This window comes from Phocoena sinus, chromosome 20 (genome assembly GCF_008692025.1).
Source record: "Phocoena sinus isolate mPhoSin1 chromosome 20, mPhoSin1.pri, whole genome shotgun sequence".
NCBI lineage: Eukaryota > Metazoa > Chordata > Mammalia > Artiodactyla > Phocoenidae > Phocoena > Phocoena sinus.
The window spans coordinates 42,707,969-42,721,354 of NC_045782.1; the positions used below are offsets into that span (position 1 = coordinate 42,707,969).

General features: G+C 39.0%; 1 protein-coding gene across 4 annotated transcripts in view; it reads right to left on the minus strand.

Annotated features, from left to right (window-relative positions):
* KANSL1 (KAT8 regulatory NSL complex subunit 1) overlaps positions 1–13,386 on the minus strand; it is a 169,617-nt gene that overhangs the window by 113,052 nt on the left and 43,179 nt on the right. For all 4 annotated transcript variants that reach the window (XM_032615015.1, XM_032615016.1, XM_032615018.1 and 1 more), the window contains one exon: positions 9,254–10,628. In XM_032615015.1, coding sequence (XP_032470906.1) covers positions 9,254–10,545 — 1,292 coding nt within the window. In that variant the 5' untranslated portion in view covers positions 10,546–10,628. The remainder of the gene's footprint in view (positions 1–9,253; positions 10,629–13,386) is intronic.

The following is a 13,386-nucleotide window of genomic DNA, read 5'->3' on the forward strand; positions in this document are numbered from 1 at the left end:
CCCCAAATATTCCACAAATGTAGGTTATTACTTTTTTTCCTCTATCAGTATGTCTCAAACTATGTTATCTGATTAGGCAAAGTTGATTTAAAATGTTTCCTAGCTCAACCAAATCAATTCAGTCAAAACCTTCTTGGGGTCCACGCTTCAGACTAATTTAATCCCAACAGCCCTTAGCTCTGTCTCCTTCAGTTTCTATCTTACCAGGATGCATCTCTCAAGTACCACAAGAACAAACAGGAAACAGGGATTAAGGGTGAACAAGAAAATGGTCACACACATAAATGATATCATTCAGTTCCCTGGCTCATGCCCTTTATTCTATTAGGCAGAAGAAGTAAAACATCTTTTAAGAAAATGATTCTTTTTATGTGGACCATTTTTAAAGTCTTTATTGAATCTGTTACAATATTGCTTCTGTTTTATGCTTTCATTTTTTTGTCTGCAAGGCATGTGGGATCTTAGCTCCCCGACCAGGGATCAAACCCACACCCCTGCATTGGAAGGCAAAGTCTTAACCTCTGGACTGCCAGGGAAGTCCCAGAAAATGATTTAAAATGGAATTTAACCCCTCTTCCTGGTTGCCATTCCTCAATGTCCACTCCCCACTGCCCCCCCACACACAATATTCTCCACATATCCTCTTACTGAGTTCTGAATATAAGCTATATGGTTGCTACAATGTTACTAAATAGGTTGCCAGAGCAACCAACAACATTTACAATTTAACAACAATTTTTCAGTATATTCTGTTTGAGGAAGACTCTTCAGATACTTTTATTACTAGATTAAAACTAATTTCAAAGCAATCTGGCTTACCACTTTGGTGCAAAACCTTTATTCGTAATTATACAATTATGAAGTCAAACAGATGGGGGGACTTCCCTGACGGTCCAGTGGTTAAGGCTCCGCGTTCTCAATGCAGGGGGGTGCGGGTTCGATCCTTGGTTGGGGAACTAAGATCCCACATGCCGCACGACGCAGCCAAGAAAAATAAAACTAAATTCAAATAGGTTAAAGTTGCCACAAAGCCTTAATTAATGAGAATCAAAATTAGTAAGATTTACTCTTTATATTTATTATATACTGAGCCCCTTGGTTCAAACAGATAGCATAATTTTCCCAGATACACAATGGAAAACAGGAAAAAAACAACAAACTTGTAGTTATGAAAGGAGATGCCTTAGGCACGAATTTCTGCCTACCTTGCAAAATACAGATGTCCCTGGGTATTCGAGGGGGACTGGTTCCAGACTCCCCTCCCCCAATACCAAAATGCAGATGCTCAAGTCTGCAGATATAAAATAGGGTATTTGCATATAACCTATGCACATCATTCTGTATACTTTAAATCATCTCTAGATTACTTAAAATACTTTACAATGTGAATGCTAAATACATAGTTGCCAGTGAACTGAAATTCAAGTTCTGAATTCAAGTTTTGCTTTTTGGAAGTTTCTGGAATTCTCCCCCCCCCACCACCAAAATATTTCTGATCTGCAGTTGGTTCAATCCACCAATGTGGAACCTGCAGATCCAGAGGGCTGACTATAATCTAATCCATGTCGGCCTTTACTCAGGGAGAGAGCAGAGAAACTAAAGTACTATTCATTCGAAATACAATGTGACTCCAAGCTTTTCCTAGTAAAACAGTTTATCTTGCTCATGGAATCTAATAGGGTGCTCTGCAAATGACATTGAAACTTCTGGATATGCCCAACAGCCAAAAATGTTTAAATGAAAATTAGTAAATATGGACCACATTCAGTAACATCCCCCATTGGCTCCTTCTTCATCCCAACAGATCCATCCAATCTAGTTACTCCTGTCAAAAATCTGAGAATTACCCATAACTCCTCTTCCCTCTCTCTCAACATCCCACTCATCGCATCCGATCAATCACAAGTCCTAGTCACCCTACCTCCAAAATACCCAGTTCCCTCACTCTTCCCTCCAAAGGCCAAGTCCCCACTCTCTTACATAGCTTACCACAGCAGCCTAAATGGTTTCCCAAAGTCCAAATCCACTCTACGCTTCATACAATAAGAGGGGTCTTTAAAAAATCCAATGATAAATAAACTCTGTCAATGGTTTCACAATAAAATTTTAAACTGGAGATGACCTACAAGCCCACCTACACGACATAGCCTCTAGCAACCTCTCTGGCCTCATTTCTCACTACTCTCCTTACACTTTGCACTGTTCTTGAAAGCATCCAGCACCTCCCATTCCCAAGGCCTTAGCACATGCCGTTTCCTCTGTAACACACCTCCTCTCTTTTTCACCAACTCCTTCTCATCATTCAGGTCTCAACTTACATGTGACTTCTTCAAGATACTTGCTAGGACATCCCCACCCATCTTAATTAGATGTTCCTAATATGCACCCCCTCAGCACTCCGAACTTCGTTTCTGTGGCACCCACACCACTATAAATATATCATTTAACTATATGATTACTTGCTCAAATAATCTCTCTTTCTAACCTATACTGCCCATGAGGGCAGGGCAGGGACTGTGTCTCTCTTATTCACCACTATCAACCCATAGCACCTCAGCACAGAGTAGGCATTCAATACATCTAATAAGCGAATTAATTAATTCCAAAGTCTCCAATGTAAGGTTCTGAGGCCTCTCTGTAGAGGTCAACTCCTCCTTCTCTGCTTACACAGGATTACTTGGAAGTCCATTTCCTGATTTTTAACAGTTGCTGGAACTTATAAGTAATACAGAAACCTTCATTTTTGAGACACTGGTAAAGAACTTCAACCCTCATATAAGGGTTATTTTGCAAGGTGTGTTCTTATAGTCACCCAAGCTTGAAACTTCAACCATCTATGATGATCTCTCCCTATTTTTCCCATACCGCCTTTGTTAATAATCCCATTAAATCTATTTCTGCACCACCTCTGGAATTTCCTCTTTTCCTTTTTACACTACATTTATTACACTTACCTATATTACTAGATCTCTAAAGTATTTCCACTCTAGCCACTAAAGCCCCATGCCTTTTAGTCTCTGTCCTCTCAGTGTATGCTGTGCCTTCTTCCTGTACTGACCTACCTCATCAGGCCACAACCGAGACAACCTTCTACCAAAATCCTAGCCATCCTTCAAGGCTCATTTCTAATATCCTTTCTTTCCAATTCCATCAACCAGCTGTGATCTCTTCCTATTTCATTTGCATCACCCAACATTTACCATATATTACTATATGCCAGGCACTGTTCTAAGTAGTCATCTTTACCTACCATGTCTCCAATACACATCAAAACTATAAGCTTTTTGTGGATAGAAACTCAGTTTATTTACCTATGGCATCTCTCACGTCTTACACACTCACTCATAGGTACTTATATATGACCACTTTAAAAGTGTACAACTGACCCTTGAACAACATGGGTTTAAACTGTGCACATCCATTTAGACGCAGATTTCTTTCAACATTTAATACGAGCTGTGGTTGGTTGAATTCATGGATACAGAGGGCCGTGGATGTTCAACTGCAGAGACGGTGGGCACCCCTAACCCCATTGTTGTTCAAGGGTCAACTGTACTTCACTCAATTTTTTTTTTTTTTTTGCGGTACACAGGCCTCTCCCTGCTGTGGCCTCTCCCGCCGCAGAGCACAGGCTCCAGACGCACAGGCCCAGCCAGCGGCCACAGCTCAGGGGCCCAGCCGCTCCGTGGCACGTGGGATCCTCCCAGACCGGGGCAAGTACCCGTGTCCCCTGCATCGGCAGGCAGACTCCCAACCACTGCGCCACCAGGGAAGCCCCTTCACTCAAGTTTAAAGAATGAAAACACCAATCCCAAGGCAACAGAAAATATTTGGAGCAACTAGATCTGCAGCAAACGGGTAACCCCCAAATTCCTGCTGCCTAACTTCCTTCCTTCAGAATCATACAAGAAGCACCAAGAATAATTCTCACTACCTACATAACTTCTCAGAAAAAAAGCGGGGGGTGGGGGGTGGGGGGGGAGAAGACGGAGAAAATACATAAGCTCATATTTCTGTCACTTGATGTCATATGCAGGCTAGCATAAAAAGAAAAAAAAAACATAATCAAAGATGATTAGATTAAATTAGAACAAGGTGTCTGACAAGTGAAAGTCTACTCAGCTCTGAAGTAACTTCTCTAAGAACATGATGGAATTATTCCCATATATGTAATACACCCAGTAAGATCCACAATAATCATTTTAATGGATTATGGGGCGGAAAGGGGACCTAAGGTAGTAAAAGAATCAAAGCTCTAAGTCACAAGTCAAGAAAGCCATTTTGTTTCGAGGTACACCAGTGACTTACAGGGAACTTTGCCTCAGACTCCCCAAATGCAAAAAAATGGTGCTGAGAATAGCTCCATCAATGTTAAAGACAGAGCTGTCACAATTCAAAGTAGTTTAAGCCCTAGAGATCAATTTCCTCATTTATATTAGAAAAAGTGGTTACATGATTAGCCCTATAGCTAGTCTGTAGCAAAGAAGGGTTAGATGTTAGGTTTCCAGCTGACAGACCTCTCACCCCATCATTCTGTGAAAGGACAAGGAATAGGAAAATAAGGACAAATCAAGTAGACTGCCACCTTTGGCAACATCATCTGTTAAAACTTAATAAATTCAAGTACAAGCTATAACACAAAACCTTCCACAGTAACTAAAAAGCAAAATCAACAAACACACTAGTCATTCATTATACCCTGAAGTCTTCATGAACAACTCCAAAAGGGTGAAATTCCCCAGAAACATAGAAAAGTCACCGCAATCAAGACAATCAAAATTCAAATAACTTCTTTAGTGTCACTAAACTGAGCATCTAGTTTATTTTTACTCAACCTTGATCTGGAACAGACTTCAGGAGGCTATCAGACAAATAAAACATAGGTTAGAATAAATTTTAAAAAATAAAAACATGAAAATAAAACAAGAACAGGGAGAACAAAACGAAGCCAAGAATGAGGCTTAAAAAACAAGTACAACAATAAGTCCTACAAATTTGGCTCTAAACTTCCAAAAAGCCAACAGGAAAATGGAGACCTAGTGAACAACACAAATTATAACAGGCAGGTAATAAAAACAGACTTAAAAGCTTAGGAAAAAATACAATTATTCTTGGTTGCATATCTTTGCCCTGAAGTCCTTATAAAGAAGGCATTGTGTAACATAAAGATGTATTTTACATATAAAACAACATATATTTCTGTAGTCACTAACAAAATGTTTTATGGAATTATTTTTATTCTAACCTTCAAGATAAGCCTATGGTAACAGTTTACAGAGTTTTTTGGTTTTTGGTTTTTAAGGGAAAAGAGGTCTACAAACTATCCAGGTACTCAGAACACTGATGATCTAAGAATACATTTAAGAGAATATCTGGAAAAGGATTTTTTCTTTACAGGTACTTACTATAAAAGTTTACAAGCACAAGGGTAAGAAAATGAAAACTAAATTCAGCAAAACTAGGTATAGGTCCAGGAATTCCTAACAAAATAGAAGAACAAAACTCTTAGAAATGAGAAGGAGGAATACAAAGAAAAACTAAAGCGAAGAAGAGAGTGTGGGCGCACAAGCACACACTCAACAGTTCTTGTTATAAACACGAGATAACTACCAATAAATGCTTCTATTCCTACTTCCACAATTAAGAATTAAACACTGAGGTATTTATTGAAACATACAGCTTCCTTTCTAGTCCCTCGATCAAGAAGATGATGTTTTTAAAAAGAATGGTATAGCACAGGGAACTCTACTCAATGCTCTCTGGTGACCTAAATGAGAAGGAAATCCAAAAGAGACGATATACCTATACGTAAAGCTGATTCACTCTGCTGTACAGTATAAACTAACACAATATCGTAAAGCAACTACACTCCAATCAAAAATAAAAAAAGCCAAAAAAAAAGAGAATGAAATGCCATCTGCAGCAACATGGATGGACCTAGAGATTATCATACTAAGTAAATCAGAAAAAGACAAATACCATATGATACCACTTACATGTGGAATCTAAAACATGACCCAAATGAACTTATTTATGAAACAGAAACAGACTCACAGGCATAGAAAACAAACTTATGATTACCAAAGGGGAAAGGGGGTGGGGGAGGGATAAATTAGGAGTTTGCAATTAGCAGATACAAACTACTATATATAAAATAGATAAACAAGATCCTACTGTATAGCACAGCGAACTATATTCAATACCCTGTAATAAACCATATGGAAAAATATATGAAAAAGAATATACGTAGATATATGTATAACTGAATCACTTTGGTGTTAACCAGAAACTAACAAAACATTGTAAATCAAAGTATTTATACTTCAAATAAAAAAAAAATTTTTAAGATGATGTTTAAATTCCTGCTCATTCCACAGTGATGTTACTAAACAACGATACAGGTCAAACTCAATGTAGTGCAGATTTTCCAAAGTAGTAGTTACATGTACCAAGACAGGAAGACATACAAATATTAACATTTTTGGATGATTTTCCAAAAAGAACTTTTATGTTTTAAATTAAACATAAAATCAGTTAACCAAAAAAAAAAAAAACAAGGAAAAGGAAAGAACTTCTCTAAACATGTCTCATCCAGCAATATTAGAATTTACTAACTGTAAAATGATAAACACACAATTCTCAACAACATATAAAACCAATCATTCTGCTACTGCTAGCATGTGCCTAGGATTTACAATGAATCACTGATATTCCTCTCGGAACATAGGAAATAAGGAAAAACACACATGAATTCTTGGTGAAAGCTTGTAATTTTCAGAGAACCATCCACTTGTAATTTAAGCAACATCATTTAAAAACAATTCATTTCAACAGTCTTCTCTACTAAATATTTTCATTATGGCTGCTCAGACTAAATCTACTGACTTTTATCTCTGACAGTACTTCAGCAAAGGAGTGAAATACTAGACAGGCTACTCTAAGAGGTAAAAAGTTGAAATTCACCAGCTGGGTCAAGCTCCTGAAGAGTTAACTAACTTCTTATTCCAGGACTCAAGAATTATAAATCTGGTTATAAGATTTGGGAGGGACTATTAAATCACAAAGAAAAGGCTTCTCAGCATCCAAAGAACCTCCCGGGTTTTTTTCTTTTTTAATCAAAGCAATGCGTCCACTCTCACTGGCCAATTGCTGAAAATCTTTAAAATACTCAGAAGGTCAACAAACACCTGGCTAAATACTAGCCTTAGGAGTCAATCGGGTAACCTTGCTTAACAAGAACTTAATAAGTATTTACACTTTATTGGTGGTTTTAATTTGTCAATAAATTCATATATATCATAATGTGCAAAAAGTACATTTATTTGACAGTACTTTTAGTGTCCAAATTGTCCTTACTTTAATACGATCTGAAGCATGGAAACTCAACTTTTTAAAGCATTATTTAGTTGATTTCATTGTAAGAGGATTAAACTGATCCCAAAAAGTTTCCTAAAATGATCCCTCAGTTGTCCTTATAATTCACACCCTATCAATCAACAAACTATTATGTGAGAAGAAGTGAAACGAAGTGAAATGGACTACGAGGTCTTTTCAAATCACTAGACTTACCCCATGAAATAAAAAAAGTTCTCTCTTAGGTATTCTGATTTCACTGGGTTGGAACAGTTACCCCCAACATTACCAAAACTCAGAAATGTTTCCAATACAATGTATCCTGAAAAGATTACGCTTATAGAGTCTAGGTGTTTTTCTTCATCAAATACACAAAATAAGTACAGGAAACTTAAAATGTTTCAACTAAAGTATGTTACACAAAATTACTTTTAAACACAAAATATTCAACTGTTAACCAAGATTTCTTAAAACAGTGGTTTACGCAGCAAAGTCAGTGGGGATAATGCCACAAATACTGGCAAGCTGATTTAAGCTACTAATCCATTTAAGGAACGGTAACTATGTTACAGCAGTAGCAAGGCTCTGAAATTTATTTGCTTTAGACCTGAATATAGAAATGGACTCTTGAGCACAGTAAACTAACAAATGGTAATGGAACTTGGGCTATGAGGAAAAAATACAGCAAAATTATCCAGATTTTTTCACTCAAAATAGAAACACAAACCAAAATTTCATACTCAGATACAGTGTTATCCATGTGAATAACACAAACAAAACTGAAAAAAAAAAAAAGGAAATTTACTTATGCTTAAAAGCATAGCTGTCTCAACAAATTCTCCAGTGAAAAGCTTAGTCACCTTTTTATTTCAGGCAAGGGAAAGCCAATTATTCCAACATATCCACCTATTTCAGCCTTCTCTAGTAATCCAACCTTTACAACATCCCTACCCAAAAAGGAAATGAAAGAGGATCTACTAGTCAACTCCCCTGCCCTTCTTTTCCAACTACTCTGTTTACTCTCTCATAAGTCTCGATAAATGTACATTGATCTATCTTTAAGGAGATATATTTTACTTCCTTATCTGTCAGGAGCAGAATGCAGGGTCAGGAGGGAAGAACAACAGTAAAGCACCTCTGGCTCAACCAGGTCCACCTAAAGTGCCACACAAAGCTTATGAATAATTTTCCTCAAACCAACAGATTTTGAAAATCCAGTACAAATTTATCACAAATATGTCAATACATTTTACTTAACTGAGAGAAAATAAAATCCAAATCTGATAAAGATGGTTTCTTTTAGGGAGAGAATGAGGTTGTGAAAGCAGACTGTGCTTGGAGGCAACCTACAAAATATTCTGAAGCATTTTCTGATTATTAGTCCTTAAAACATACGGAAATCTCAAGTGTTAAAATTAAAGACTGGGTACATTCTCTGCTGAAAGCTCAATTAGAAGCAACTATAAATTCCAGTGAACTTAACTAGGTCAACTAAACTTTTGGCCCCACTTACTAGAAACAACAAAATGTGAAGTCAAGCCATATAAACTTACAAAAATATCCTACACATAGTTTCAAAAGAAATCTAATTATTCACTCTGAAAGGATGGGTACACTTTTACAAATTGGAAGCCTTCCAGTTTTTTCTCAGTAAGATTTCAATGGGAAATTAACAGCTTTTACCCTACAGCAACACAAACGCTGTACCAAATATACCTTCCATTTCTTCACTAGCAGGTATACATGCAACCACCTACCTAAAATTAGGAAAAAGAAAAACGAAAGAAATCTAGGCACCTATATATAAAGAAGCCCATTCTTCCTGTGATGGGAATTCACCAACTCTTTCTCTCTTGTCCAAACATTTCCCAAAAATGACATTATGCATGATTCTACTCACAGGGGTAAGTGGCGCTGCTCAGGATCAGCTCTGGTCAGTTCTTCTTCTTCAATATCAGATTCTCCCCCTGAACTACTGTCAGTGACGTCTGAATCAAATGCTCGTTCACTGCACCTCAAGTTAGCTATGCCGCTGGCTGTAAATCTGTCCAATTCTTCTGAAATCGAATCACTTTTCAGGAAGTTGCTAAGTCCCTCTGAAGTGGCGGTCTCACTGGCAGCTTTTCTCAATGCAGCTTCAGCCTTTCGAGTTAGCATCAACTGGCTCCGGGGCTTCAAGGATTCCAAGTTTGGCAGTTTGCTCAAGGTTTTCTCTAAAAATCCACCCAGCTGATGCTGTATATGCCTCTCCACCTGCTTGGCTTGCACAACCTGTAAGCGCTTCTGTAACCTGCGGGCACGGCTCTCAATATCAGCCTGCCGCCGTAGTAAAGCTGTTATCCTTGTGCCGGAATCTAAAGCACTGAAAAGAATGGAAGACAGGGGAGACTTTTTACCCTCTAATTTGACACCCCCCAAGTTAGAACTGGTGTCTGTGTCAGGTGATAACCTACTGCTTCCTTGAAGCGCCGGCGGCTGTTCCATGGAATTTACAGAAGATTTGTTTGCAGTGCTATTATTGCTAAATATCGTTGTGTGTTCTACATCAAGGCTTCTATGTGGAAGAGTGCAATTGGTCATACCCCCTTTCAAGTCCCCAGATTCAGATGCCACCACTTCACCCCCCTGAAGAGAAGATGACGTGAGAGCTCGTTTTCCCCCATTAAGGGGACTGGAATTGTCGTGATCAGAATGTGTTGAACTTTTAGTCAATTTCTTCGCCAACCCATTTACAGGTGCTTGTGGCAGAGCTGTCTGACCACTTGTATTCATGGTTCTAAGATTTTCTAAGGAAAACTCCAAAACTGGCTGTCTCCCCAACAGCTCAGCTCGGAGTTCATAGGACTGAGATAAGAGAGGATGAGATTTAAGTACTGTCTGCTTGCTGAAGACACCTTGCAATTTCAACGATTCCTTTGCGGGAACAGATGTTACATCGGAGCAAAGATAAGATGCCACCAGTGGTTGCAGCTTTCCCAAGTCTTCCTTGTTAGGATTATTTCGGAAGTCTAGACTGGGGTCCTCTGCAGCAATGGCTTTTCTTTTGGTTCCGTTGGCAGCAATAAGGATGTTGGCGTTGCCGTTATTTTCGGCACTGCCAGGGGACAAAGTGGAGGATGGGGGAGCCAGTTTGAACCGGATATGGTGTGCTTCAGCTGCTGCGTCAGTGAGAGCGGGCGCCATCGCAGCCATTCAGCACAGAGAGACAGGAAGTCCAGCCTCTCCCGGTGCCGAGGCCAGCTCCACAGCCCCTTACCGCCTCCCCAGAGAACAGACTAGAAGAGAAAGAAGAAAAGGAAGTTATAAATACAAGCACGTTAGAAAACAACACACATGTTTTTAATACAAACATTACTTGAGGCTGTTAACCAAACTCTGCCTCCAGAAGAAAAACACTCAAACCAAAAGGGGAGATGTGTTGGGGCAGGGCCACAATCCCTGCACAAGAGAAAGAATTCCATCCTTTTTTGTCACTTGTTACCGTAAATTGAAAGTAGCCACAGACTGTTAAAGTTAAATCATCTGCATCTAAAAAATATCTTTAAAACTTCTTGAAATTAGTGAATTTAAAGCAAATGTATCAAACTAAGCACCCAGGAATTAAACAGAAAAGAATTAGTAAGGAACTCCTCATCCCTACCAAAGTTTCTATGCCAATTGTCACAGGTCTGTACATTTTTCTGGCCAAAGGATCCAATGTTCGTCAGCTTCCCACTTCTCTGCAAGACAGATCATACTAAAAGCTTAATTGTATCACACCTGTGTTACCAGTTCACTTCATCAATTTTCTTTTCTTTTGCTGTCCTCAGTATGGCCCACCTCTCAAATTAACTGCCCAACTGATGTGTCTCTTTCCTTTACCCGAAAACTTCTTGAAAAAATAGTTATAGGGCTTTCCTGGTGGTGCAGTGGTTGAGAGTCCGCCTGCCGATGCAGGGGACACGGGTTCGTGCCCCGGTCCAGGAGGATCCCACATGCCGCGGGGCAGCTGGGCCCGTGAGCCATGGCCGCTAAGCCTGCGCGTCCAGAGCCTGTGCTCCGCAACGGGAGAGGCCACAACAGTGAGAGGCCCGCGTACCACAAAAAAAAAAAAAAAAAAAAAAAAGTTATAAATAGCTGCCTCTGCACTTCTCACTCTTCTATAATCTGGCTTGTACTCCTACTGCTCTGGCAAAGGTCACCAGTAATCTCATTATCAAATCCAATGCTCAAGCCTCAGTCCGCATTCTATCTGACTTCTCTGAAGCCTTAGGTAGTGCTGACCACCCCACTCTTCTTGAAATTCTCCTTTCCAGACATCCTTGACAACAAGGTCCATTCTTCTGCCCTCTTCTCTCTCAACTCACTTCCTTGGCAACCACCACTACAGCAACATGGTAAGGCCTCCTAGCGCTCAGAAAAGCATGCTCAGCTGCACTAATCAACATCCCCACCTCTATGTTCCTCAAGCCCCCTGAAACTCAAAACTGACTTTCTTTTTACTCCTTACCCATTTCTATTATCTCAGGTAATGGTATTGCTTTCATTTAGTAACCCAAGCTAAAAACCTCAGCCATATGCCACTCCTTTATCCCCTTTGATTTATCTGGTCTGAGTAAAAGGAAATCTATGCAAAGAACTAAGCCAGCTGTTCCTAAAGTGTGGCCTATGGACTTCTTGAGAACTCGAAGACCATTTCAGAGATCCACAAGATCAAAGCATTTTCGTAATAATATTAAACGTTATTTGCCTTTTTTCATAGTGCTGACATTCGCAGTAAAGGTGCAAAAACAAGTCTGAGCAAAACTACTGGTACCTTTGCACAATTCAGGGCAAAGGCACCAAACTACTAATAACCACTGGTCACTGTATTCTCTATGCATTTAAAAATAAATAAATAAATAGGTTAGTACCACTGACCTTTGATGTCCTTGGTGAAATATGAAAATAATGAACTTTATAAAATCTCCACTCGAGTCTTCAGTGTGTGTGTGTGTGTGTGTGTGTGTGTGTGTGTGTGTGTGTATATAGGTATACAAATATTCTGTGCAATGAAAGGGAAAATAGGCATAAAGCACTTCTGCTGCTTTAAGAAATCTGAGAAAAAGCACTAGTACAACTGAGTTACAAGCTGAACTAGAAGCTTCCCTTCACGGAACACTATTTTTACTTGGCAGAACAACTGACAAACTATGATTATTCAGACTTGAATAGTTAGCAGACATTTTGTTGAAAATGAACAAAGTGAACCTGTCACTTCAAGGAAATCCAATGATGATGTTTGTTGCCAATGAGAAAATCTGAGTTTTCAAGCAAAAATAAGTATTTTGAAAACGTGTATCCACCACCATGAGCTTGAACATTTCCCCAATACTGAAGTCTTGATTAAGTAGACTACTGCTGATATTAGTGAATGAGAATTTGATACCACATAATGAAATGTGTCAACCTTGGGAAGATCTGCATAACTCAGTGAATGACCAACTGACCAAGATCGTTAGAAACGAGTGCATGGGTAAAGTAAGTGCAAGACAAGCCAACGGATTAATGTGACAGAGTATGAAAAACTCACTGAAACAGCTTTAGATTCCACAGTGTAGCTAACCTTAATGAAACTACTACTTGTCAAGTTTGAGTACAGTGTCAAAGGATAGCCACACTTTAAAAGGCTATTTAAATACTCCTCTCTTTTCCAAACTACACATCTGTACAAGGTCAGATTTTCTTTATATAATTCCAAAACAACATATCACAATAGAATGAATGCAGAAGCAGATAGGAGAACCCAGCTGTTTTCTATTAAGCCAGACATTAGGAAGATTTGCAAAAATGGAAAATAATGCTATTCACACTTAATATCTTTTTGTTCTGGTAAAAAGTTATTTTCATAATATGTAATAGGTTTGTTATTTTTAAATGAATTCGTAAATAATTTTTTTTTAAATTTGGCCACGCTGCGTGGTTTGTGGGATCTTAGTTCCCCAACCAGGGATTGAACCTGCGCCCTCGGCAGTAAAAGCGCGGAGTCCTACCCACTGGACCACCAGGGAATTC